The 26,888-nt window shown below is 42.1% G+C and overlaps 1 protein-coding gene across 5 annotated transcripts; it reads right to left on the reverse strand.

Annotated features, from left to right (window-relative positions):
- Positions 1 to 276: 276 nt before the first annotated feature.
- On the reverse strand, positions 277 to 26,676 carry coro1cb (coronin, actin binding protein, 1Cb). 5 transcript variants are annotated; one of them, XM_080756572.1, is made up of 13 exons: positions 26,576 to 26,676; positions 21,197 to 23,857; positions 13,732 to 13,931; positions 12,346 to 12,468; positions 9,230 to 9,359; positions 7,823 to 8,004; positions 6,833 to 6,952; positions 6,634 to 6,738; positions 6,408 to 6,553; positions 4,430 to 4,487; positions 4,066 to 4,308; positions 3,333 to 3,359; positions 2,119 to 2,256 (listed from the first exon to the last, which is right to left on the reverse strand). In XM_080756572.1, the coding sequence occupies exons 2-12, from the start codon at positions 23,835 to 23,837 to the stop codon at positions 3,348 to 3,350; spliced, it is 3,960 nt and encodes a 1,319-aa protein (XP_080612698.1). In that variant the 5' UTR covers positions 23,838 to 23,857; positions 26,576 to 26,676; the 3' UTR covers positions 2,119 to 2,256; positions 3,333 to 3,347. The 5 variants fall into 5 exon arrangements, 3 of the variants coding, with proteins under 3 accessions (XP_080612697.1, XP_080612698.1, XP_080612699.1); XM_080756571.1 differs by lacking the exon at positions 3,333 to 3,359 and having other exon boundaries at positions 277 to 2,256; XR_013963479.1 differs by lacking the exons at positions 3,333 to 3,359; positions 21,197 to 23,857; positions 26,576 to 26,676 and adding exons at positions 281 to 1,174; positions 16,052 to 16,307 and having other exon boundaries at positions 1,836 to 2,256.
- Between the last annotated feature and the right edge of the window lie 212 nt (positions 26,677 to 26,888).

The raw sequence follows: 26,888 nt of genomic DNA on the forward strand, positions 1-26,888 counted from the left end.
TATACATAGCTTGGGTGGTTTACCCTAACCCGGCCTTTAAACAATACTCAGACACAGAAATGCCTAAAGAAACAGACCTTGGCTTCAGCTGTGTTTACCAATCTATGGCATGTCAAAAGATATCTGCTAACAATGAGAAAGGTCACACGGTGCGACGTGTTGCGAGCTTGTAGATCTGCTACTGTATTTTCGGCAGCCACCTCAGACCATTGTAATGTCGAGTGAACAGAACAAAGCGAAATGTGTAGTCGTCTTCCGTGCATGAAGCATTAGAATATATTTAATACAGATTTTAGTACAAATACAGAAAAATAAAAAAGGAACATTTGCAAGTGAAAAATGTTTATTGTGTAGACAGCCATTTGTTGGGGGGGTGTGAAAGAGCCGAGTGAATGATTCCTTTCCAACACCACACGTGCACTGGAGATGTTAACCTCATGCCTAATTTCATGCTCTGTCATACAATGGTGTTGCGCCCTACAAGCTCACAACACGTCTTGATGCGGTGTGAGCTTGTACGTTTGTAGTATTTGGTGCATGACGCCGTTTTACGACAATGTATAAATCGGGCTTCAGTCTGACCTTTAACAGTAACAAGAGGAACCACTACATTTACACAACATTTACACCAGAGAGAGTTGTAGTTTTCCAGGTAGCCCCCACAAAGTTACATTTAAGCTCAGAAGAGCAGGAGCTAAATGCAATAGGAATTCTTTCACACCGACTGACCTGGTTTTTTTTTTTTTTTTTTTTTAGAATAAAGTCCTAACTACAGTATGTGTACCTGTCATATCTTATCTCATTCTGCCATTACAGAAACAAGTCTCAAGTTAAATGATAACATCGGCCATCATTCAGTTGAATCTGAAGTTATCGTGTGTGCAAGGCATTAAAATTAACTGCTGAAATTGGTTTAAAAGAAACAATGGTTTTGTAACAGATGTATGACAGCAATTTTTTCTTTTCTTTTTTTCTTTTTTCTTAGAAAATTCTGTTTGACTAAATCATTCTATTACACTATAACTGGAATGAAAAAAAAAGAAAATGCAAAAAGCAAAGACCCACCACCCCATATACACCCAAAAACGCATTCACACACAAAAAAATTGAAATATGGCAATACTGATGGCTACATACAAGTGTTGAGGAGTAAATGCAAACTTTACATAATGATCTTTGTTAAGTTAATGTTGTTCCCTGCTTACTACTTCTAGTGAGTGTATGTGTTATGTGATGCACTGTGACCTTAAGGGAAGACCGGGTATACAAACCGGATGTTGTTATACTGGGAGTCTGTTAATGTGTTGGGGTCTGGCGTCGTGCCGACAATAAAGTTGTGTTGCAAAACTACAGTTGTTTTATTCGAGTAACATTGGTTTTATTCAAGTAACATTGGTAGCAGAGGATGGTTTTGCCATGAGAAAACGGAGACCTCTCATCGGCATATGAAGGACGGGAAAACCGCTGTCAAAGAGTCTGTGAAAATCAATGGCCTTTCACTGTACAAGGACCTGCATGACAAACTGTACGACTATCAGAGAGATGGTGTAGCATTCTTCTATGGTCTGTACCAGGATGGGCATAAAGGCGGTATCCTGGCTGATGACATGGGTCTCGGCAAAACCATCCTCTGCTACCAATGTTACTCGAATAAAACAACTGTAGTTTTGCAACACAACTTTATTGTCGGCACGACGCCAGACCCCAACACATTAACAGACTCCCAGTATAACAACATCCGGTTTGTATACCCCGGTCTTCCCTTAAGGTCACAGTGCATCACATAACACATACACTCACTAGAAGTAGTAAGCAGGGAACAACATTAACTTAACAATCTTTACCACAACTTCACACACACAAAAAAAATAAGACATTTTAATCGGTTATTCAAATGTGCTCATCCCCAGTAAAATGTGGACACAAATTGCAGGAGTTTCTCTTTCTGCATTTTAGGACAAAGTGTGAAGTAGGATGAGAATTCATGAGTAAAAACAAAATACCTCTTGGAATGTATGCTCGGCATCCTCAGTGGGAAGATGCCAAACGTAACGATGAAGCCGAATTAATTCATTTGGCAGTGACTGGCCCCGTCCTCCGGATACTCTCCCAAACTGAACAGTCCTCAGATGGTATTTACATGGCAACCTTGGCAACTTGCTCTTCCAGCCTGGCGATTCGGCGGTCTTGGCGGATGACCCGGTCCCTGAGTGATTTGAACTCTCGCAGTACCTCCTCCAGTTTATCTTCCATTTTCTGATACAAAGCAAAAACAAAACAGCAGTTTCTAAGTTAATAGGCAGTGCTTGTTGTGAGGCCTGTGCAGTGGGACCCTATTTATGAGCCAAATTCTCCCAATTTAGTAGTTATTTCAATTCCCTGAAGCCAAATTCCAACACCCCAAATCTCAGCCACACTCGATCACTCCAGCATGGCGGTGTTATGGTGAAATTGGTGATCTTCTGAAATATGTGACAATCGTGTACACGTCAAATAACATCAGTGTCCGAATGTAAATCATTGTAGTTTGTTTATTAGCAGAGTTCGCCGGTATTTAGGCCACTTATTTAAAATACCTCCATGAAATGTATGTAAGTCAACAATATGGTCACATATGTAGGCAGATCACCAATTTCACCATAACACCGCCATGCTGGAGTGACAGTGTGGGTGAGTGAGTGGCCCAGATTTGGGGTATTGGAATTTGGCTTGAGTTCACCAACCACATACATTTCTGTACTCTTGTTACAGCTGACCCCTAGTGGTTGGGATGGGATTGAAACTACAGCGCATGCCTCTTTTGCTAAACTATTTGGATTGGCATTGGACAATCACTTTTGGGGTGGGGTTTAAGGGCTAGTTGCCGCTTCATTTCACCTGGCAGTGAGGAGCCTCACTGGGAGGACGTAATGCGTGCAGAGGAACACTCTATTCCTCATAGTTCAACACTCCTGCTGACAAAAAACAAGCCGGATGCACAACAGCAGGATTTTAACCCCTAGTAGCAGTGACAATTTTAAATGTGTGGCAGAAGGGCAAGTTTGTCATTATTTTATAGATATGGTATACAACATAGAAGACAGCATAATAAATAGGCACCAAGTTCACTTAAAAATATCTTGGAGCAGATTATATTAAATATGAGAAGTCATCTTTTTAATTTAAAAATACAATGCAACTATGAAGTGTATTAACTAGGTATTGAACGTACTACAAATATATTCTCCTTCCGGGCCTAAGACGCTATCGAACGACTATTAAATGTGATTAAATATTGCCTAGGGCGCTATCGGACGACCGCTTAGTTTCTAATGTTGAAAAATAATATTTACCGGTTATGGCGTCCATCAAACCCTTAGCTTCCATGTTGGTGATGTCGTCATCCATATTACATCAACGGATTCCGCGCAGGACACGATCCAAAAACAAAAAACTCAATTCATTGAAATTGCCCTCAGATTGAGGTGATCCTACGAAACTACCATGTTTTTGGAGGTGAATAAAACAATGTGGCTACCGCGCTCATAGATATATATATAAAGGCTAGATGGCTCAAGGCTCTGACGTAGTTCACCCGGCGGCCATCTTTCTTCGGGACTACAGTACAGTATGTTCAATGGAAGCTCAAACAAAAACAGTCATAACTCGCTCAAATGTTGACAGATTTACAAACGGGTTGGTTTATTACAAACGTCAACGTGGCTATGATTCAGGATGCTCATCTGCTTAATTTAGTTTTTTATATGAACGTCGTATAAAAGCAAGTGCCTCAATTTCGATGGTTCCGGCCTTTTAAAGATGCCGCGCTGGCTTAAAGCGTGGCAGGTAATGACAAATAAGCGCCATGGATAGAGTTAATGTGACTCCCCTGAAGGTGGTTAATCATCCAAACTTGGCTCGTTATTTTTCATTACTCAGTTCATTTCCTGTTACCTCAGGAACTAGGATAGCAACAATTAAAGCATACATTAACAGGGTCTTTGACAAAGTTAATAGCTTGGATAATTAGAAAAACAGAGAAGATACTAATGCATGCTGCATTCCAACTTCAAGTTAAACACTCACTATTGAGGGCTGTGACGGGGCTCGCTTCTGGGCAACAGGAGGGCTCTCAGGTTTTGTGACTGCTTTGTTCTCCAGGACATTTGACTTAACCACCCTAAGGTCACGGTTCTTTCCAGAAACAAAGCCATCCTTCAGTGAAATAAGGATGGGGTCTCCATTCTTTCCTGCAAACCACGCCTCTGCTTCCAGTGCTGGGTCTGGACCTGCTGTGTCCGGATACAAATCATCCTGGAAGAGATCCGACTGGGTGTGTAGGAGGAAGACACAGGAAAAGATTGGGATAAAACACGCGAAAGATTAGAATTACAAATATATATTATAAATCAAACCTAACACCATAAACTAGTAACAGCAGCAGGCTTACCTTGCGTGGGACTGTCATGATGATTGGTTCACATTTCCGTTCATGTAGTTTATAAAACCTTGTCGAAAGACACAATATAATATTAATTAATTAATAAGCATTAATTCTTCAACTTTGTCTTGACTCTTCACACAACGCACAGTCCCGGATCTTATGGCATGGCTCTGTAGTAGGCAAGGTGTCTACGAATGGGTCTGTCTGTCTTTCTTCATCTTTATACAGTAACAAACACAATACTATGTTTTGGCCGATTGTGCTAAAAAAAAAAAGGGTTGAAAGCCAACTATTATTTCTGACCAGTAAAAGGAAGGCCCCTTTAGTCACTCCTACTTTCACTCAGTTACTAGTCACTAGTACTAAACCTTTTTTCCCCCAGTCTTTTTAATTACAGATGTTCTGCTTATCTAGGACTCTACACTACAGGTAACAGCCAAACAATACCGTTGATCTATTCCATCTATGATTTATTATACTAATGAATAATAACCTCTAAGTGAGTGCACCATTTGAAGAGGCCTAATTTACAGTAGATACTTTTAAAGCAAAGTAATATGGGTTTCACTGCTTTAAATGCAAATCAATTCTTATTCTTTGCTAACCACTTTAATCAAAAACCACCAATCTACAAAGTACAATCAGTGCATTACATTGTAGATAAATACATTTTATTTTTATTTTCCATTATATACTGTAATGTCCAATTGTTTGTCTTTTTGCTTTCTGTATGTAAGGGAAATTCTGGAAGCAGACGCATCCATGACCCAATCCACAAAATAAAAGTGACTGATTTAAAGTAGGACTAAGGACTATTGCCATATACTTTCTTTTGAAGAGCTTTAGCCTACTCTTTCATCTGCCACACGGTGGCAGCAAAGGGTAGGTAAGCTTTGCCAAGGCTTTTTGGCCATAATTATATGGTCACTTTCACTTCCTTTTTCGCTTGCAGACTGCCATTGTAAGAAACGGCGTATGTTAGCATTAGCTCAGGCTGTTTCTTTTGCCAGTGTGATGCGTGATGCGATGAAAAAAAAAAAATCGATGAAAAATCACACATCAGATCCGAACCTCAGATGGATGATCATCACCATGGACAGCGCTGTATTATTCAGAGAAAATAGCCAAAGAAAATCGTAAATGTAATGGCACTCTATGGGATGCGCCTGCACGTTTCCTGGTGCTGGGGGTATACAAGGCTTTGCCTAGCAACCGGGCCAGTGTTAAAAGATGTTTTCATATTTCATATAAAGCTTTATCTCAGAGAATTCTCGTAGTTGGCATATAACTGGTGTAGAGGGAAAGCCTGAGAATTTTTGTAGTTGGCATAGAAATAATTAAATATGCATGGCAAAGCATTCACTTATGGGAACTGACAAAATCACGTACAGTAGCTTAAGTACACAGAATTATTTTCATCAGCTTGTCTCTTTGAGCTAATTGGGAAAAACTGACTGTAATTATCCAGCCTGACAACCGAAGTGACGATTAAACAAGTTAATAGTTAAAATGTAATCACATCTCAGCTGATTCACAATTGAATCACCCCAATGAACAAATCAGTGTGGTCACACATTAGTCTACGTGAGGTATTACAGGTTTCAAGGGAAATGCTTGGAACATACTACTGGCTAAGTGACACAAACAATTTCACAAGGTCCTGTATAGCTTTTCAGATGCAACCTATATTGCATAATATGAGCATCTCCACCCCTATCAATTGCTGATTACCTTTCCAAAATATTTAAAATGTAACCTATAATTTGTATAACAAGACCGAGTATACAGAAAATATCTATCAAAATGTGTGTTTTGTAATTTTCCATGACTAAGATTCCAGGACACATGGGAACCCTACAAATATTTGATTAATTACGGCAGTAGCTCTAGAATTCACATGAGGAGAGTGAACCAAATAGAGGAGAAACACATGACTGTCCCCCACTGTTAAATATATGAATTTCTGCTAAGTGAAGGAAAGTACCTTGCAATTTCACATTTGCTGGCATCCAGTCCTCTCTTGGGCATGAGCCCCATACCCCTCTGGGGCTCCTTGCTGGAAAAGGTGTTGAGGAAGTGGACATATGGTGCTTCATCGGTGATCTCAAAGTATCGGATGCTACTGTCACCCTAAAAAACAAATAAGACGATTGTAATTGTGCTGGAAAGTGGCACTTAAGACCTGAATGATTGTATGAAATCTTGCTTACCTTCCCACATAGATACACAACATTGGTGTCTGGGTCATAGAAGGGCAACAGAACTCCATTACTGCTGTCCATCTCCTGAACTGATATGGGCTCATCCATGTTTTGCTGCAAAGATAATTAATATAAAGTGTGTGATGTGTCAGTGTGTCAATCTGAATGGCTATCGGTGTACCAAATGAGATTTAGTTGGGTGACGTACAGGGTTCCACAGGGCTAGCTGGCGTTCACTCATGCGGCTGAAGCCAGTGGTGAAGATGTTTCCATCAGCTAGGAAGATGGCTCTCATTGGCCGAGCTCCTTCGTGGGCTTTATCCTTCTCCTGAAAATAATTCAATACATTCATGGTCAGACTGGCCAATTTTCAGGGTTAGCAGAGTCTGCTTTTAATAAGAGTGAGAGTACATTTTGCCAATCTAATTCACATGCTGACCACTTTACGTCATACCGGTGGGGTGGGGGGTGTGGTTGTACGGCATGTGTTCAAATCAAATCAAACTTTATTTATAGATCACATTTTAAAAAACAACCGAGATTGACTAAAGTGCTGTACAGATCAGAAGCAAAACAAGATTCAAGAAACACAATATATGTAGAAAATTGTCAACACATCTATGTACAAAAGATTAAAAAAAAAAAAAAACATTGGATGTGCTCAGATGAGGCTAAAAGCAAGAAAATAAATTAGTCTTAAGCAGAGACTTAAAAACATTGATAGACTGGGCTGTAATATTGAAGGGCAGGCTGTTCCAAAGCCTGGGGGGCTGCAGCCGCAAAAGCGTGTGCGCCGCTGGTTCTTTTGCTCGTTTTTAGCTCAACCATCAGTAGCTTATCAGCAGATCTCAGAAGTCTAGCTGGGGTGTAAGATTCCAGGAGCTCAGAGAGATACTGGGGGGTCAGCGCATTTAAAGATTTAAAAGCAAATAGGAGAACTTTCAAATCAATCCTAAAGTTAACAGGGAGACAGTGAAGTGAGGCCAGTACAGGGGTTATATGTATACGCCTTTTTTTAGTGCCAGTCAATAGGTGAGCAGCAGCATTCTGGAGCAATTGCAGTCGTCTAATTGACGACTGTTCGATGCAGTAGTCGAGCCTAGAAGAGATGAAAGCATGGATTGCAGTTTCTAACTGTTTTGGGGGGAGATATGGCTTGTTGTGAATTTATACAGTTTACCACAGAGTTCTGACTTACCACCACAATCTTTTTCTTACGGGGGTCAATAACGCGGACCTTCTTGTCTTTACAGGCAGTGCAGAGGAGGCTACCATTGCGGCTCCAGCTGACACTAAAGATAACATCGGGGTGCATGTCCTCCAGGTTGATTAATGGCTGTCCCGTGCCCACATTCCAGATGACGACTTGGTTGTCACATCCTAAATGGACAGACAAGGCACTGATTGCATACTACTACACTTTTTCTTTGCATTTTAATGCAGTGCAGAAACAGAGAACAAGGTAATAGGCAGCTAGTGGGCCAGAACTGGCCCAGCAGTAATAATTGCGGTCAGCAGCCAAATACAGAGATGCTTCCAAAGTAAACAAGTGACCTGTCAATAACAATTTCAGAGCGTGCATGAGGGGGCAAATGAATTTCCCTTGTGGGATCAATAAAGGTCTGTTTCTCACTCTCCATCTTATTAGGATTAGGATATACCACCTATAAAACTCTTTTATTTATCTCCAACAATGTACAGTATATGTCTTACAAGGTGCGGTGACAGAGTTGCAGTAAACAAACAAACATTTCTTAAATTAGCCTGCCAAACTTAATTGCCGACCCCTGATATATGGGATGTTTTGTCAATATCCATAGTTCAATGGACCCTTCGCTAAACCCCACCCCAAAAGCGATTGTCCAAAGCCAATCCAAATACTTTAGCAACCGTTGCAAAACTGACATATGGTCTGGCAAGCGACCGTCCTCATAGCTGTCAATGTTATTTCGCCTGCACAGACAATAATTTGCAACATTAAAAGCAGACATAGGAATATCATGACCCAGCAACAGATTCCACATACTCAGAAAAAGGTTGGAGGGTGCATTTTTCTAGCCTGGGTTCCAGCCTGATTCGCTGCGTTCCGCTGATCTGAAATGTCACTGTGCAAATTGACATTTCAGACCCGCGGAACACAGCAAATTAGGCTGGAACCCAGGCTAGCATTTTTCACCCCTTTTGCCAAAGCTGAAATCTGCACTTTAAACTGCTGTGTTGTTGAACACATACAGTGATGGCATTATGGCAATACCAATCACTGTAGTCTTACCATAGTCGGACGAAGTTGATTGAGTTGGATACAGTTTCTCCCATTTCCTCGTATTTCTAGTTTATTTAAATAATGTCAAGCACATTCTCCCAATGCATAGCCTACTGCAGCCTTGTTGACTAGATTTAGAAGACATTTTGAAGCTATTGCTACTGAAATGATCGAATGGAGAAATCCCATCATTTAACATGCATCTCAATGGGTGAGAAGCACAGCTTTCCAGACCTTGGTCTGACAGAGTGGAGTGGGTGGGGCTTAGCGAAGGGTGAGTGTACTGACAAATGCTAGACTAATGCCCTGAAGAGACTCAGTTCAGTGTATGGGGGTTGTTACCTGCACTGAGGAGGACATTGTGAGCTGTAGGATGCCAGGCCACAATGCCAACCCTCTTAGAGTGACCCTCCAACACCACAACGGGTTCTGAAAGGGGAAGAGTCAAGCCCTTCTCAGGAATTTGCCAAACCTGAAACAGGAAACAGTTATATAGATAAGTAACAAGAGCTATTGGCCATACTAGGTCCCTTATGGTAAACACACATATACATACATATACACACACACACACACACACACACACACACACACACACACACACACACACAGCCGATCTACAAGCTCACAATGTCTCACAATAGTTGAACTATTTTAAAATGTTTTTCAAAATAGTAAAAAATGGCAAATACAAAAAAGCAGTGGTAGTTCAGCTGTGCAATACAGCCTCCCAGTTTTACAAGCCATTCCAAAATGCATGTCATTTTGACATTGATACAGGATGATCAATCACTGTTGAGCTGCCCAGGAACAAGAAATAATAGATTGTCTAGATTCTAGAATGTAGATTATAGCCTAGAAAAAAATAATTGTAGCATAGTAAAAGAAAAAACAGTAAATTAGTCCAAGGGAAATGTATTGTTCCTGGCTGCCAGCCAGTCACTGTACAGCCTCTTAAAATAGAATACTGTCAGTGTTTGAAATCTCTCTAGTGCTCTCTAGTACTGCATGGAAGTTGAAGATGTTGCTCATTTTTAACATTACTTTTCTTTTAGTTTTTAATTTAAAATGTTTCACAAATGTTCAGATTATTTAGAAATAATCAACTCAAGCTCATAACGAGTCATGATGATGTGATGCGTTGTGAGCTTGTTGGTCTGCTATTACTATGGATCCAGGTGTGCCTCGAGATTTTGACTTGCTAATTAGAGTGCCTTGGGCACTATCCTGCTTTGACTACAGAGGATCTTGTGCTGTGTCATGGAGAGAGCTGTTTTTGCACAGTTGCACAGTTGTTTGTTAGTCAGTGTGTGTGTGTGTGTGTGTGTGTGTGTGTGTGTGTGTGTGTGTGTGTGTGTGTGTGTGTGTAATTAGCCAACATGCCTTTAACTTTTTAAACCTCAGTCCCAATGTGTCATCTCTCAATCACAACAGTCAGCCAAATAATAACAATTAATATTATTAATTAACTAAAAAGAATAACCAACTAATAGTTCGCGTTCTTCTATAGGGCAAGCCAAGGGTTCTCAACCTGGGGGTCGCCAAATTATTATATATTTATTATTTTCACACGAAAAATAGTACACATGCATAAACTTTCCTTAAGGATTATATCTGGTTTCAGTATTTATTTATGATGTATTTTCTCTATTATTAAGGTTATTGTAGCGGCCAATTTGTATTGGGGGTGGGGAGGCCGGGGTCACGAGACATGGCCAAAGCATTTCCGGGGGTCCCCAAATGGCCAGTGGATTAGCAAACTAAAAATAAAGAATCAGGATTTTCTATTTTGTATGAAAATTTCAGTATTGATCACTATCAAATAATCCTATGTGAGTAATGTAGATCTATGATATTGCTAAAGTAGAAGTCATAGCAGGTGTCACTACTTCACCTCGGATACATTTATTGAGAAAGTTGTTTGATTTTGACAATTTTGAACCCCAAATTTTGAGAGAGAGAGAGAGTGCATTTTCCGGCAGCGGAACACCCGCAGCAGGCGCCAGTATTTCTCGGCGGAATCAGTCCGACACTCTACCCAAAACCCTTACCCTAACCATAACCGCAAGCACTCTACCCAAAACCCTTACCCTAACCATAACCGCAAGCACTCTACCCAAAACCCTTACCCTAACCATAACCGCAAGCACTCTACCCAAAACCCTTACCCTAACCATAACCGCAAGCACTCTACCCAAAACCCTTACCCTAACCATAACCGCAAGCACTCTACCCAAAACCCTTACCCTAACCATAACCGCAAGCACTCTACCCAAAACCCTTACCCTAACCATAACCGCAAGCACTCTACCCAAAACCCTTACCCTAACCATAACCGCAAGCACTCTACCCAAAACCCTTACCCTAACCATAACCGCAAGCACGACGCAACGCATGTCAGACCAAACGCACTGCCGCGAAAGCGAGTGGCAGTCGAGTGTCAGTTTCCCCGGCAGCTGCCGGAGAATGCACTCGCTCCTCCTGCAAATTTTACTTTTAGAAATACCAGGCAGTAAAGGTCCTTGCTCACTGCTGCGTTTTTCGTTTTTTGTCGGTTTGTCGGTTTTCCGGAAAACGCGTCCAGTGTGTAACCACCTTTACTCTCCGCCCCAAGTTAATCAAATGTATCTGCTTTATTGAACAAAATTCCCTTACAGTATATTAATGCAGTCTTTTACCTTTATCACAAACGTATACATTTCTACCAAAACATGAACATATACACTAGTGTATATACTGTATTTTTTGGTGTTTTTGCCTTTATTGATAGGGTATAGTAATTAGACAGGAAAGGGGGAGAGATGGGGGGAAGACATGCGGCAAAGGCAGATGGGCTCGAGACTCGAACCCACGACACACCGTCAGGCTGGATTACCGGCCTAGGTGCCGCCCTGGACCGCTCAGCCGCGGCCCAGGCCTTTTGTCTTGATTTTTTTTTTTACTCTAAATCTTTATCCCACGATTTTGTAATCCAGTTTTCTTTTCACCCAGTGCCAATTATCTAATGTAATCCTGGGCGCTACACTTACTCTGCCAACCTGGGGGGGCAGCGGACTGACCTCATGCCTCCTTCTATGCATGAGGAGTCCAAGCTGCTTCTTTTCACCTGACAGAGGGGAATTTCCCCGGCCGGACGTAGCGCGTGGAAGGGACACGTTATTCCGACCAGTTCCTTTCCCCTCCATCAGGCGCCCCGGCTGGCTAGGGGGAGGTAGTTTTAGAGACCAGGATTATGGCATGTTTTTGTGAGGGTATCTACCCTAGGGGACACGGGGAGAACATGCAAACTCCACACAGAAAGGCCCTATCGCCAACCACCGCCTCGGGTATGGGCACTGATGTCTTGATTTCTAACAATGTAGATAATCCAATATTTATGGAGGATTTACTGTACTTAATTACAGAGACAATGCTCAAAGATTCTGGCAGTAACCTTAAAACATGAATTGTACCCTTACCATGACTGTGCAGTCCTCTGAGCCACTAGCAATGACATGGTCATTATGAGGACACCAGTCGATGTCCAACACCGGTCCTTTATGACCACACACAGTAGGGTAGGTCTTGTCTATACGGCCAGTCTGGGCAACAGAAAACAAATTGTTAGAGTAAAGGTTAGGAATATGGGTAGGGCAAATGATGAGCATGAAAACAAAATAATTCACACAATAATATATTGCACTTTTCATTCACAGGGAATCTCCGAGTGCTAAACGCCAATTATATTATAATAATATAATATAATACAACTGGAGTGGCCTTATTACCAGTTTAATCATTAATTTAATGATATTGGGATGGGACACTGATCGATCCACAATGTTGATTCAATTGGATGAATGTGAGGCTCAGGCTACTATACATGGCATTTTATTCTATCAGCTAAACAAAATATTAAGGACATAGAATTGAATAATTACTTTTAAAACTCCACTTGTTTGAATTTGTGACACTTCATCCAACCAGATGACATCAGCAACAGGAAGTGAGCAACATGAAGCAGTGAACTGTACTGTCCACTGAATCAATAAATGATGAGACAAAGCTCCTTCATCTATGTCCCATTTCTGCTGGGTCTCAAGCTAGCTCAGACTAACACACAGGCCATATAGAGCTTCGCAGTCCCGCCCCTTGAGAGACCTGGAAAATAATACTCCTTTTCAAAAAGTATTTATTTAAAGACGGGACTGCGAGGCTCTATGTCTATAGTATAGACTATAGAGCCTCGCAGTCCCGTCTGCAGTAGGCTTGTGGCCTACTGTAGTGTATAGACTCTATACACTACAGTAGGCCACAAGCCTGGTTTATACTTTGCCCTATGACAGTGTGCAGAAAATAGCAAACCTACAAGCTCACAACACGTTGCATCACAACGCATTGTAAGCCTGTAGATCGGACATTTTCATGCACGCGTGCATGCAATATTTATAGTATGCAGATTCAAAATTTACAATATCCATCCACTTTCTGAGAAAACACCATGGTTTCATGCATTGTCTATAACTTTTTTGCTGAGGTATGCGGAGAGACAAAGCAACAGCCAACCAGAAGCACGCTGTCATCCGAATTAGATGTAGAGTTGTGGACTTTGCATACAATACCATTACTACTTGACGATTGTCATACAAATACTTGTGATTAACGATTTAATTGTGTTTTTGAAAAAAATAAAATGTTTGATAATGTGATAATTGTGACAGGTCCACACACAAAGTTGACAGACGTTTTGTACACACCCGTTTAGCAGAAAAAAAGCTGGAAAATCGCTAGCACTGTTCCTGTGAATTGGAGCTTAACATTTTGGAAGACATCTGACAGAAGATAGAAGGTGGCACCACACTCACCTTTTGTAATGGAAGAACAAGGAAGGCCCCACCACCACTAGCCTCTATGATGATGGCAACAAACTTGGGGTTGACTGCACAGAAGGAACTGTCCCACGTCACACGGGAGACACGAATGTCATCATAGCACTGGTCATTCTTCACAGCTTGACCAAAGACATGGCGGAACTTACTCGCTCGCACAACTCGCCTCAACATATCTGCAGAAAGAAGGAGAGCCATAACACTATAGGGCAGGTTAAGGCAACATGGATTTAAGGCAAACCGCTACAATCCTTCAAGAACATTAAGACAACCTGAACTGAACTCTCTGCACTTTATATGTATTCATTATTCTTTGCACTGTGTTGTTTTTGCACCTGTCCTAATGTTGTAACTGCACTCTGTCCCACCTAACATGTTTACATGTCATGGCAATCAAGACTTCTGATTCTGATTCTAATTTTTTTTGTTTTACCAAAATTACCACACTTATGTTGTCCACTCCTGAATCTTCAGTAAACATGCTGTAAGCTCAACCGGTGCTGCATCAACATTCATCCATCTACATTTAACATTGCATCCAACAGAATACAGTACTGCTGTATTCTGGAGGGAGGGACAATTTCATAGTGAAATCTAAATCAGCTGGATAACTTAAGGCCTATTCATAGTCCAGTTCTTGGTGAAGGTGACCACCGAAACGGTGGCTAGTAAAAACAGAGAGATGTGTTGTGCGAGCAGTGACCCCCGCGGCGTGAATTGGGCTTTACAGTATGACTGAATACAAATCACAATCGCACACACACACACACACACAGTATGCCCTTAAAAAAACCAGAACAATGAAATCAATGGTTTGGTCAAACAAACGAAGAGCTATACAGAGCGCAGGGTGTATTCTTCTAATGAAACCAAGTACCAACCAGTATAACCGTAGATTGTGTTACGAAAGCACAAGCAGCACAACTGCACAGATCTGGGCTTGCAGAGAGTGCAGTAAGAGCTGAGCCGAGAACTGAGCAGGGTCCAGAACAGCGTGTTCCATCATCCATCAGGGTAAGCAGCACTGATTCATACTCTCCCTCCACACCTAGCAGACATTTGACAAGATGAACAGCCCCGTCTCATGCATAACCCTTGATGATGCTGCCGACCTACTTTCCTCCCAGTGGTAGACATGCATTGCAAAGGACTGTCTGAGCCTATACCTTGCACCATGATGACCACCTTTTGCTACTAAAGTGGAAAAACAACTGTCTGAGTCCACAAACTTGAAACAATCAAGGCGCAAGAGAAATCAATGTAATAGAAGCTGGATATGATAGTCCAAAACAGACTATATGTTCATCCAGGATTCCAGGCTGTGGCAGACACACTGTCATTGGCATCACTTTACTTTCTCAACATTGAAACTAAATGGCAGTCCACATAATCATCTTCACCAGTTAGGATGTATTCTTAATATAGCCCGGCTACTGTACATACAATGCATTCATTGCAAGATATGGTGGTAGTAGTAGTAGGGGGTCGCTTAAGTCAATGTCCACTGCCTAGTGCCTCCCAGTCCCAGATAGGATGGACACATTGGACACCTACCCTGCTGAAGAATATATGTTAACCAGCATGCCAACATCACATTCACATCTAACGCTAACCCAAGTTAACCCTGCATGTCCATTTAAAAATAACAACACGGTCGGTAACACCTTCCTATATATTGGACATTCATGCAATATAAGAATAATAGTGGTGGGCAGGATGCAGGCATGATTTCAAACCATAGCGGGTGGGGTTATGCGCCAGGTTTGGACTTGTTCTTTTAATAAATCACCACAAATACTGAATTGTGAATTTAATTGTGACAAGTGTTGACATTTAATAAATGTATAAGTGGCAAGTGCGTATATGGCTGCCGATCGAGATTGTGTGATGATACTGAACCATTATCCGGTAATGTGATGCCGGGTTCATCCCATAAATAGCGGCAGTATACGAGCGAGGGGAGACAAACAGAGGGAGGAGACGGAGGTGGGGTTGTTTTTGTTTTAATCAGAACCTTAGCTGTGGCTGTGTGCTGTATTTATGCAACGGTAAAATACTGGGTTTCCTTGAATTGCCCAGTGATTTAAGGCAGAATTTGATGTGATATCATCACCAGTTAGCAGATATGGCTAACAGCTATAGTGGTCCACCGCCAGTCGCAACCTATGTAGATTTTCTTTATCCAAGGATTTGGCTGTTCCCATTCAGAAACATAATTCACCATTGGCGCACAGCCCAGCACGCAGCAGACGAGACGAGAGTAACACAAAATAAGACTATATCCAGCTTTTCTTACCTCCTAAAATCTATGAAAGGTTTTCGTAAAGCACGGGGGTACTCAATCAGAAATCATGAATGTAGTATTTAGGCGTGCCCTTATATCCTTCAGGAGGTATCCCAATTGTTCCACCGCGACAAAAACGTCCAGGCAGTCGCTGTGCTTTTTATTCCCTCCCGACTGCAGACAGTTGAAGTAACGACTTCTACATATACACACACGATGCTGCTAGAGCATCATCTCCTCTCCTCACCTGCAGATTATAAATCACTGATTGTCATCCTAATATCGTTGTGTCGCTTTCTGGCTACTGCACATGCGCACATAGGATGACCCCCCCGCCCCTCACTCACATCCTCTCGCATCCCCATCACCATACATACAACACCCTCCCCTCCTCCAAGGCAATCAAGGGAAATCCTTTCTTTTTCTTGGTCCGATCGCAGTGAATAGATTTGGTACCAGCAACACACGTTCAGTAATCAGTATTAACCGAGAGCAATGGGCTGATTGACAATGATTTATTTTCAACATAAGAAAGAGAGATCCATGCTTGCCTGTCACCCTCCAAATTCAAAACACATTCATGGATTAATTTAGTGGGCTGCTTTCTAACATCTCAATTTACAATGACTTGTCACACTGTATCAATTTAACAAACATTTGAATTATTATAATGTTTCTGGGCGGCCCTAGTACACGTCTTACAGTAACAACAATTCTGGATGTTGCAATGCAATCTCATTTCTCTTAATGTTTATGACCTGTCAGCTGGGGCGCAAGACATGTCAATGCAGCCAGAATAATAAATAAGCCTTTTATTCATGCAATGCTGCTGTATGTGATACAGTGGTGTACAAAGAATATAGCCTACTCAAGTATAGGCCTACTCAAATATTCAAAAGTACAAATTATGAAGTAGGCCTACATTTTGTTTTTAATATCAATGCATTGCTGTATTGACATTTGAACATTTCCCAAAAAATATTAAAAATAAGTAATTATAAAACATGGTGAAAATAGCAGATCTACAAGCTCACACAACACCAAGCTCACACAACACGTCCCACAAGTAATAAGCTTGTAGATCGGCTATCTTCAGTCTTCATTATACCAGTAAGACGCCCTGAGGCGTGACACGACTGACGGGAAATCCAGTTTTCATAGTGAACTGCGACCGGACGCAGTTAGAAATATAGGGCTTAAGTTGTTACCATAATTCATAATAGCCTATATATTTTTTAATTGGTTCCCAAGTGTGTGTTCTATTTGAAATGTAGTAGAGTGAAAGTAAATGTACTACAGTGGTGCTGTCCACCATCTCACCCTGGCATCATGTTATGGCATGATGGACAACTTTACTGTGTCCTCCTGACACATTTCATATTTTAATTACTCAGTTATTAATATTTTGTCTGCCTATTCTTTTTTTAAGATATGTTTTTGCGGCTTACGCCTATTCTTTTTTTTTTTTTTTTTTTTGAAGGGACAGACAGTAGGCTGACAGGAAACGGGAGAGAGATGGGGGGATGGATGACCTGCAGTAAAGGCCGTGTCGGGCTCGGGAGTCGAACCCGCGGCACACTGCGACTGAATTACCAGTCGGGTGCCCAGGCGGTTACGCCACCGCCTGGGCCTTGTCTGCCTATTTAAACATCTTTATGAGAAGACTATGAAATTGAATTCACTTGCTTTAACTATTTATTTAACTATTTATTTCAGCCAATCAGTGTTTACAGACTCCATACATGTGCATGCCCATTTCCTCACCTCATTCATTCCTGCAGATGGATTGAAATGTTTCCAGTAAACAGGGAGCATATTTTCCAGTGTGTTGCAGACTTTATTATTTTTCCATTAATTTTGTTTATCCTGCACATGGACACTACAGTGGATGTGCATGTACATCTCTTGCTTCTACACACCACAATGTGAAAAGCTGCACTGTACACTGTATACTTACGAGTAAGACGCGCAAACGCGGGAAGCGAACACACTCAGCTCCATATATGGGCACAAAAGGGGCCAGGTCCACAACAAACAAATCACTGGCCCCTTTTGTGCCCATATATGGAGCTGAGTGGACCTGGCCCCTTTTGTGCCCATATATGGAGCTGAGTGATTGCTGATGCAACACACTCCATATTTGGATAGCGGGACAGACACACGGACAGACAGACAGACGCACGCACAGACATGATCTGCTAGGTCTCATAGTAAGTGCTCACTGCGTTCGCAATCACTGTGTTCGCAACTACTCCACCCTGCAGCTTGCTCACATCCTGACTAATGCAACTCAATACTTACACAGCCCTGATTAGGCAATCCAGCCTGCCAGAGGTATTGGCTCCGTGGAGCAACCCTTTCCAGGTTTGTGATGACATCTACCAACTTTGATGTCTGATATCAACCAACCAATCAGAAATACCCAATCAGCATGCAGAACAGATGTGATGCACTAACTTGGGAGAGTTATGAAGAGATAAATACATGTGTCTGCGCTTGTTTCCACTCATTATTAGTATAGTTGCATCTGTAGTGACAGCTGACACTTCAATTCTGAATGACATGAAAACAGTGTTAGTCGTTGGTGCCACAGTGGTGGCGACGACAGCAACAGCATTTATCATGTATTATTACATGCGAAGAAGTGAAAGGGAAACTATCCCGGATATCATGGAGGAAATGAACCAGAACGTCAAGGACAATGAAAGGGAGGATACGGACCGTAGGGAGGATACGGACCATGAAATGATTGAAAGGCAAGGGAATGAAGACACAGAGAGGGAGGAGTGGATCACATGCGATGAGAGTTACGAACTGATTGGAGAAAAAGAGGATTTGTCACAAAACTTTCTGTCTTCAGAAATAACCTTGTTCACAGAGAACAATGATGTGGAAATGCACGACAAGATTATAGACGTGGAGGATGAGAGAATCGGAATCCAACTGATTAGTGAAGAAGAGGATTTGTCACAAGAGAATGGAGACACGAAGGAGATGAAGACAATGGAGGAAATGGTCCTGAAAATGGAACAGACGATGGAGGATGCTCAAAAATCTCTGGAGATGACAAGTTATGTCTCCCCACCAGATGTGAGTGAACCCACGCTGGACCCAAACTTATCTCCTGTATCCAGCCAGATGTGGACAGAAAAGCCAGCCGGGTTCCTGGGTGGGCGTCTCTTTCGCAGATCAAAGAGTGCAACAGAGGCAAAGAGCAATTCAGAGGTGATACGTCAGCTAATGAGAGAAAAAGAGGTTTTGGCAAAAAGGTTTCTTTCTGTAAAGCGTAAACTCACACTGGACCTAAGAAAGGACCCAAGACCCCTCTCTCTGTCTGAGAACAACAGAATGGTGACATGCGACGTGAAAAAGAAAACAGACATATTTAACTCCTTGCCACAGGTTCGGTGTAGAGAGGGTCTGACTGGACGCTGTTACTGGGAGGTAGAGTGTAGTGGAGTAGTTTCTATATCAGCATCATACAAAAGGAATACATATAAACGTCCTTTCCGTGTCCTGGATTCCTGGAGTCTGGTATGTGATTATCGTTCCAATGCTAAATTTCACAGTGTCCGTGACAACAGGAAGACAACGAAACTCCATGTCTCTGACAGTGCTGCTGGCCTCTACAGAGTAGGAGTGTATCTGGACTATGACGCTGGCACTCTGTCATTCTACAGAGTTGTAGCTGACATATATTCACACCTGCACACCTTCCAAGCCACATTCACTGAACCTCTCTACCCTGCGTTTGGTTTTGGTAATGTCTCCTCAGTGTATCTGTGTTAGATAGAGGAGGTGCAGTACTATCCTGCGTCCTGGAAAAACAACACTGCTGTTGAAATTATATTAATTAACCACTTAAACCCTATACTTCATTGGCTGGAGTCCCCCTGGGGTCTATACTAGGTCCGCTCCTTTTTTCCCTCGACACGGAATCTCTCCGAAAATAGCTCACAAGCTCACAATACGCCGCAACACTTGTAGATCTGCTATGTTCGCCAAATATGTACGAATATAACCGAGACACATTGTAGGGACACGGACACTGAGCATGCTGACCTTTAGACCTCATCACAGACCTTGAAGACCAACCACGAGATGAGACCTGAGATTGAAGCTGGCGGTAACATCCCAGAGGAAGAGGGAGACCAGGAGACTTGGTACTGCCCAGGACCTGGTCAGAGGCAGCAGCCAAGCCAGATGAAGCCTCTAAATGGTCAGAAGTGATAAAGGACAAAGAGAGACTCCAAGTTCAGCTACCTGTCTGGAGCTTCAGAAGTGAGCCAGGAGGTGGATGAGCATATTGAGGCACCATTGGTAGCCAGCCCTCCATGGCAGAGACAGGACCCAAGAGTTGCCAGGACAAAAAGGGGAGGACTATTACAAGTGGGTGATGTGGATGAACAAGAAGGTATAGTATTTCAAGCAGTGTCCTCTTCCAATGACAGCATGTTCTACTAGTACTATCCAGGAGGATGGACAAGAAAAAGATGACCCAAGGGCCACAAATTAAACTTGACATTTCATTTTCTTACAGATCCCCCATGAGGAAACTTTGCCAAGCAATCAGAGCAGCTGCACTTCCCACTATCACTAGCACTATCCCAGCAATGGTATACACAGAAGAGGTGTAATCCAGCCAATCAGAGGAGAAAGCTTTTCCAGCGATGTGATGGGACTGATATAGCCAATCACAGAAGCGTATTTCCCAATGCAGAAGAAGGAGAAATGTAATCAAGTGTTTGCCATTGTTACTGGGAGATTTACAGCCTTGAGTTGTTGTGTAAACACAGTTTCATAGTTATTCATATTGAAAAAATGACTGTGAGTGCTCATAATCCTAAAGAGAATAAAGATTATAAATCACTTGTAGCTCACAAACAGTTCACAAATGGATGGGTAGCCTACATGATTTTGAAATCTACAAGCCTTTTTTCCTGTGAGATCTTTATTGTTTACATCACTGTGTACCACATGTACCACATCATTACATTTCATAATGTCACGTTTGCTATGTTATTTATTTATTATTTTCTATTTGTAGTTGGTGTACAAATTGTTATTCAGCACTTTTCACTGTCTGTCTGTCTCTGTGCATGCGTGTGTGTGTGTGTGTGTGCGTGCGTGCGTGCGTGAGTATGATATAGACCTTACCTTTCGTTGGCGGTGGCTTTACCTCTGGAGGCCTCTCTACACGTTTCTTTGTGGCATCAAAGGTATTTTTCATCTGGGAAACTTTCAGACTTGAACTCCGTTCAACATGGGTTTTGGTCCCTTCTGGTTTGGCCAGGCTCTGTCTCACAGTCTGGTGCATCTGGTTCCCCTTCCTTATGAGGTCAGCAATGGGTTTGAAGGCACTTTCACCCGTTGACCCATCATCACTGCTATCATCTAGAGCAGTTATTCCTTTGGGTTCAGACTGACTGTGGCTGGTCTGTACGTTGACTACGGCATATTTTGACTTGGGATTGACAGCTATCCCTCTGGGTCTAGGAGAAGGCTTTGATCTTTGAATTTCATCGTTTTCTGTAATCTCAGGTACTGACAGGGTTTCTGAAGGTGCGATTGAATTCTGGGGCCTTTTTGCTACTATAGGAGTCGGGCCTCCGTTTTTGGATTGCGTATCCATGGAAATTATTGGCTGCAACATGTCCAGGTTTCTTCGCTCCTCATCAGAAGGCTTGGCAATGCGTGTCCAGTAGGCAACATTGATCATATCTCTGTACTGTTTATCCCTGTTACACCCCCGTTGTCTCTGTGAAAGCTCTTCCTCAGCTCTACTGTGAATGAACGAACGTCGTACGTTGGGCTGCATAGTGTAATTGCCCATATCATCCAACAAAATGCACATATCCTGATTAAATGGAGAATTGCACGGTTTATCTTTGTTGAAATGAAATGTATGCCTCCTTTTTACTTTCTCTTCACGCTGCGTGTGGCTTTTGTGTCTTTGTATGTCCGCAGACTGTAATTGTTTGGTTTTAAGTTTGATGAAGGGATTTTTAGGCTTTTTTGGGACAGGTGGAGGTGGCCCTTTTGTCTTTGTCTTTTCTGTTGGTAAAGAATCCTCTGAACACAAGGCGGGTGTCGTATCTGTCATTATCTGTGTCGCCTCCTCTAGACTGCCACTGAGTTGAGCTGTCACTGACGTGTCTGCCTGAGGAAACGGATCATCTACAGGTGGCGGGTTGATGACAGCAGAGCAGTACACATGCTCACTCTCCCACGCCAAGCTGGCAACCTCTATCTTTCCATCACAGTCATCCTGTACTGGTAAAGAGGAATAGGAATTCAAATTGCTTTGTTCAAAGCAATTTGCTTTGTTCAAATTGCTTTGTTCAAAGGAAAGTAAGGGATTGTTTCGGAGTTCTGATATCGTAGAGTGAGCATCTTTGTGAGAGTCATTTAAGCCGTTCTCCTCACATGAACTAACAGTGCGTGCTGTGTGTGCCTTAACCCTCTGTGAGACAGCACCAGAAAACTCTTTGGGAGGGGACTGGTCAGTTCCCTCCTTTTGTAGAATTTGTGGGGAAGTGTCATTTCCCTTACGATTTTTATATCGACTCAAAGCCAGCGCCATCTTTTCCAAGTATTTTTCCCGCTTAGGCTTCCCATGGCCCGTGTCATCTCTACCAGTGTCCTCCTTTGAAGTTATCTGAAATTCACTGTCAGTTGTGTTTATTTTGTCATCACACTTCTCTTTTTTAACTGGTCCAGTGTTCGTTTGAGGTGAAGATCCTTTCTCCTTGATGCGGGCAGCAGAAATGTCCCCTTTGCTGAGGGTGTTTATCATAGTCTGGGCAGCTCCAGTATGATTGTCCCCTTTTAGCTGACACCCGATGCCTGCTACTTCAGCCATATGTAGACCCCCTACCCTGTCAGAGGCAGAGCCAGCCGTGGGTGAGTTGTCACCCTGTGCTTCTGCAATGTTGGTTGTGGCAGAATGTGCATTATTGTTTCTGCTTTTCTCATCCATTACTTGTTGGGTGTTGACATGAGATACTTCTCTACTCTGCCCTGAGCGGCTGCTCTGGTGTCGGTCAATACATATTTCTGAGGGAGATGAAAGCCTATCTAGACCAAAGGTAGAAAGATTGTCTTCCTCAACTGACCTTCTTCTTAATGGCTTACTATCCTCTGGTCTTTCAATCTCCTCTTCCCCATCCGATGATAACAAATCATCCTTCTCCAGTAACGCAAAGTCCTCCTCGTGAGTGGGATCAGATGAGAGTTTCAAGCCCTTCATTTGCGTCCTTTCAGTCTGAGTGTAGATACTTAAATCCATGTGGTCCATTTGTGATTTCTTCCTCCTATCCAGCCCTTCCATTGCACCATCAGTAGACGAGGGGTTGGCCATTTCTGCTGAATTCTCCCCGGCTCTTCCCTTCTTCTCGTTAGGCTCCAAACGTTGTATGGTGTTAGAGCTCAGAGACAATTCTGACTTATTTTGAGTGACACCCCTGCCTTTGCTGTCTCCACCCTTCCTCCCTCCCCTTGTGTTCAGTGGGTGCTCCCCCAGGCCTTGAGGAGGTCTCATTCGCTCCCTAGTATGGGGATCTGGGCTGTCAAAAGTGACTGTGAACTCATCTGCCTGTTCAATGGGCAGGCCGCAGACACTGATCTCCCCAGCACTCAAAGCAGTCACATAACTTCTGTTGGTGCAGTCTGTGGCCTCAGCCACGGCAACTTGCTCCACCTTCACCGTCTGCTCTGTCTTTCCCATGTGCTCAGTCCAACCTGAAACATCAGCGGATCTCCTTTCCTTTTCTGGTGACTTGTCCAGCTTCTGGCCCATTGCTGCCTTTTATTTTTTTACTTAAGAAAAGAAAAAGACAAAATGTCAAGAGAGAACACTTATAACAGTATAACTCATAACAGTATAATTATACCATCATTATATGCATGCCCCCAAGAACCTACTTTGACATAAATACGTTGTCATCACATCAGATCTTTCAATTAATATCAGTCATTGTTGACGACATTGTATGAGAAAATATAAATTAACCATTACTATACCGAATTGTCTCTTTTTCTATATATTTCTCTATAACACTGTCTAGACCTCCCTCTCTATCTCCCCTCATTCTATCTGAATGGAATGCTGTGGTGGCTATAATTAAAGTGGGTCTGACTGCTGCCTGTGAGTCATACAGCCAAAAAAGAAACAGGACAAGTGGGATAATACTGTAGATCAGTCACCAGGTGCCAAGGTCAAATAAAACACAGAGGGAAAATGTGACCCAAATCAAACGTTAGTTTCTGTCTAAAAGAACCAGAATTTGCATTGGACAAATTCACAATCTATTGAATATAATTTATTCTGATAGTACACAAATACAATGTAAGATTATTTTAGAGCATTGTTGTATATTTTACAATTTGTATTTTTATATAAATAAGTTGATCTACAGATATTGGGATGTCCAATTAGAAACATTATTGCTGCTGCTGATTTGTTGTGAGACATCATGTATTCTCAATTAGCCTCTGGGAAACAAGGGGTGTCTGTTCTCTGCTCTGCCCTGGCTCTGCCCTTCAAACTCCCTGAATGTTTATGATTGTTTTGGTAACAGGGACTAAAGAAAGGTCGCCTGGAATAACAGACCGAAGTCACAAGGGCTTTGACTTTTGAACTGGATTGTCTGTGTGTCTTGATGTAGATGGAGGTTAAACATCAACATGATAGATAGCTTTAGAGAGATTATCAAGAGGAAAAAAGCTTTGACAGGCAGTAAACGTTGACAGTAGGGTTGGTTGCAAAGAAATGTACTGTGTATTGAACCAAGGTGGAAACAAAAGTTGATTGAAGAAAGATAGGTGACTGAACCTCTTCACCTGTCACCTCTAATCATTTTCTTGTCCGCTTAATCTATTTCAAGCCTAAGAAGTGGTGAGAGCCACTTCAGTTTTTTAAAAGCTTATCTCTGAAACCAACACGCTTGTCCGTGACAAGTTCATACATGAAACAATGTCTATATGAAGTTATGAACTTGATGACATCAGTGGGCTGTAGTTCTTGCTATCAACACTGTAACTGCAATCATTGCATTTTAGTCATTGCAGATTTGTCTGAACGATGAACTCTTCATCCCTATTCTGGGCATCTTATCATAATAGGTGAACATTCAGCGAAAATGGGCAAACATTCAGCAAGAATATCTACAAGCTCACAACGTGTCACGTTGCCAAGCAAGATGATGCGACATTTTGAGCTTGTAGATCGGCAATTTTCTGTGTAGAGATTTGGTGTAGAGGGGGAAAGGGACAGTACCAAGACCCCTGGGGGACACTGGTCAATGAGGTATAGGGTTTAATTAGTAATAAAGGGTTAGGAAATCAAATTGAAAAACTGCATTCCAGAGTCTTAAAACATGGACAATTATTCTGATGTGAACATGAAAATAGTAAATACATTCAGTTTTCTGCCCTTTGAATTGACTATATGTGTTCTTAACCACTTGAACCCCAGACAGTAGGCCTACCCATATTGGAGGGCATTAAAAATTGCATATTTACAAGCTCCCAATGCGTCGAGCTTGTAGATCTGCTACTTCTGGCATAGAGATTGGTGTAGACTGTAGAGGGAAAAATCTGTCCAACTCAGATCCAGTTGAATAAAGCATTTAAGTTGTAAAACAATTGCTAAAAGATTTACGTGTTATTAGTCCCCACTGCTCTCTGGCGCTAGTATGATGTTTCCATGCAGCAATCACATGACTTTACAGTAGTAGACTCATTGGCAAAGGACCTTACAGCTTGCGCTGTATCTAAAGGGTTATTTTAGGATGGATGTACGTGTGCAGGGTCTCATAATGGCAGCAGCTAGCAGCTGTGTGAGGCATCTGTGAAAATGCCTCTGATATCCCTTCCCCACCCTCTCTTTCTATTCCTCCCGTTTACTGCCTTCCCCTTTTGACTCTTCCAATATCATTGCCAGCATTTATCCGAGACTTGTGACTCAGAGAACACAAACTATTAGGCAGTTCCAAAAATAGGCCTTGTTTTTCCAACAGAAATTCTGCCGGGACACTAGAACTGTGCATCCTGATGTACATCATAGCTCATATTCAAATAGTCCTCATAGCAGAATGAGATATGCAGATGCAGGAAATGGCTTGACAGAGAGGTTGTCATGGTATTATACACAGGGTAGGGTCATAAAAAGGATACAAAGAGGATACAAAGAGTAACATTATGGATAGAATGAAATTACTTAGCCTCAATTATTCAGAACTTAGAATAATTCAATTGTTCACTTGTATAGTCTACTGTATGACTTACTGTATGTCATAGATTTACTTGTCAGGTTGAACTTTTCCTGTACCTTCATGTCTTCTCCCGTCTCTCCCCAGCTTACCATTTGTTTGGTAGGGTATACCGTACCTACACTATAAGAATCACATTACATATACAAATAACAATTTTCACTACATTTAGGTAGTATTGGAGACTTCTGGGAAATTGCCGTACTCTCTACTCTACACAATCATCAGAAAACCAGAGGGGAGGCCGTGTTGAGATGGTACTCACCTGCTGAGGTTTGATCTGGATAGTCTGAGTTTTCCTCCTTCAGGACTTTACTAAAGCGTTTCCTTTACTAAAGCGTCCAGCTTCCACCGCCACCACTCCAGTGATCCCATGTTTATCACTGCCCCGTGATGTCAGAATGAATTCATTTGACTAACTCAATAATAGCTCTCTGTAGACAGCATGTCAAGGCACGCTGCCCACAGAAGTACCTCCACATTTTTCCCACGCATTTTGTACTTGTAACTTGAATTAAATGTCCAAGGTCCACATAATTCCTTAGTTTCTTTTCTCCTCAAAACCTTTGACATGCACT

The sequence above is a fragment of the Protomyctophum bolini genome (genome assembly GCF_963924005.1).
Source record: "Protomyctophum bolini genome assembly, chromosome: 22".
In the NCBI taxonomy this organism is placed as follows: domain Eukaryota; kingdom Metazoa; phylum Chordata; class Actinopteri; order Myctophiformes; family Myctophidae; genus Protomyctophum; species Protomyctophum bolini.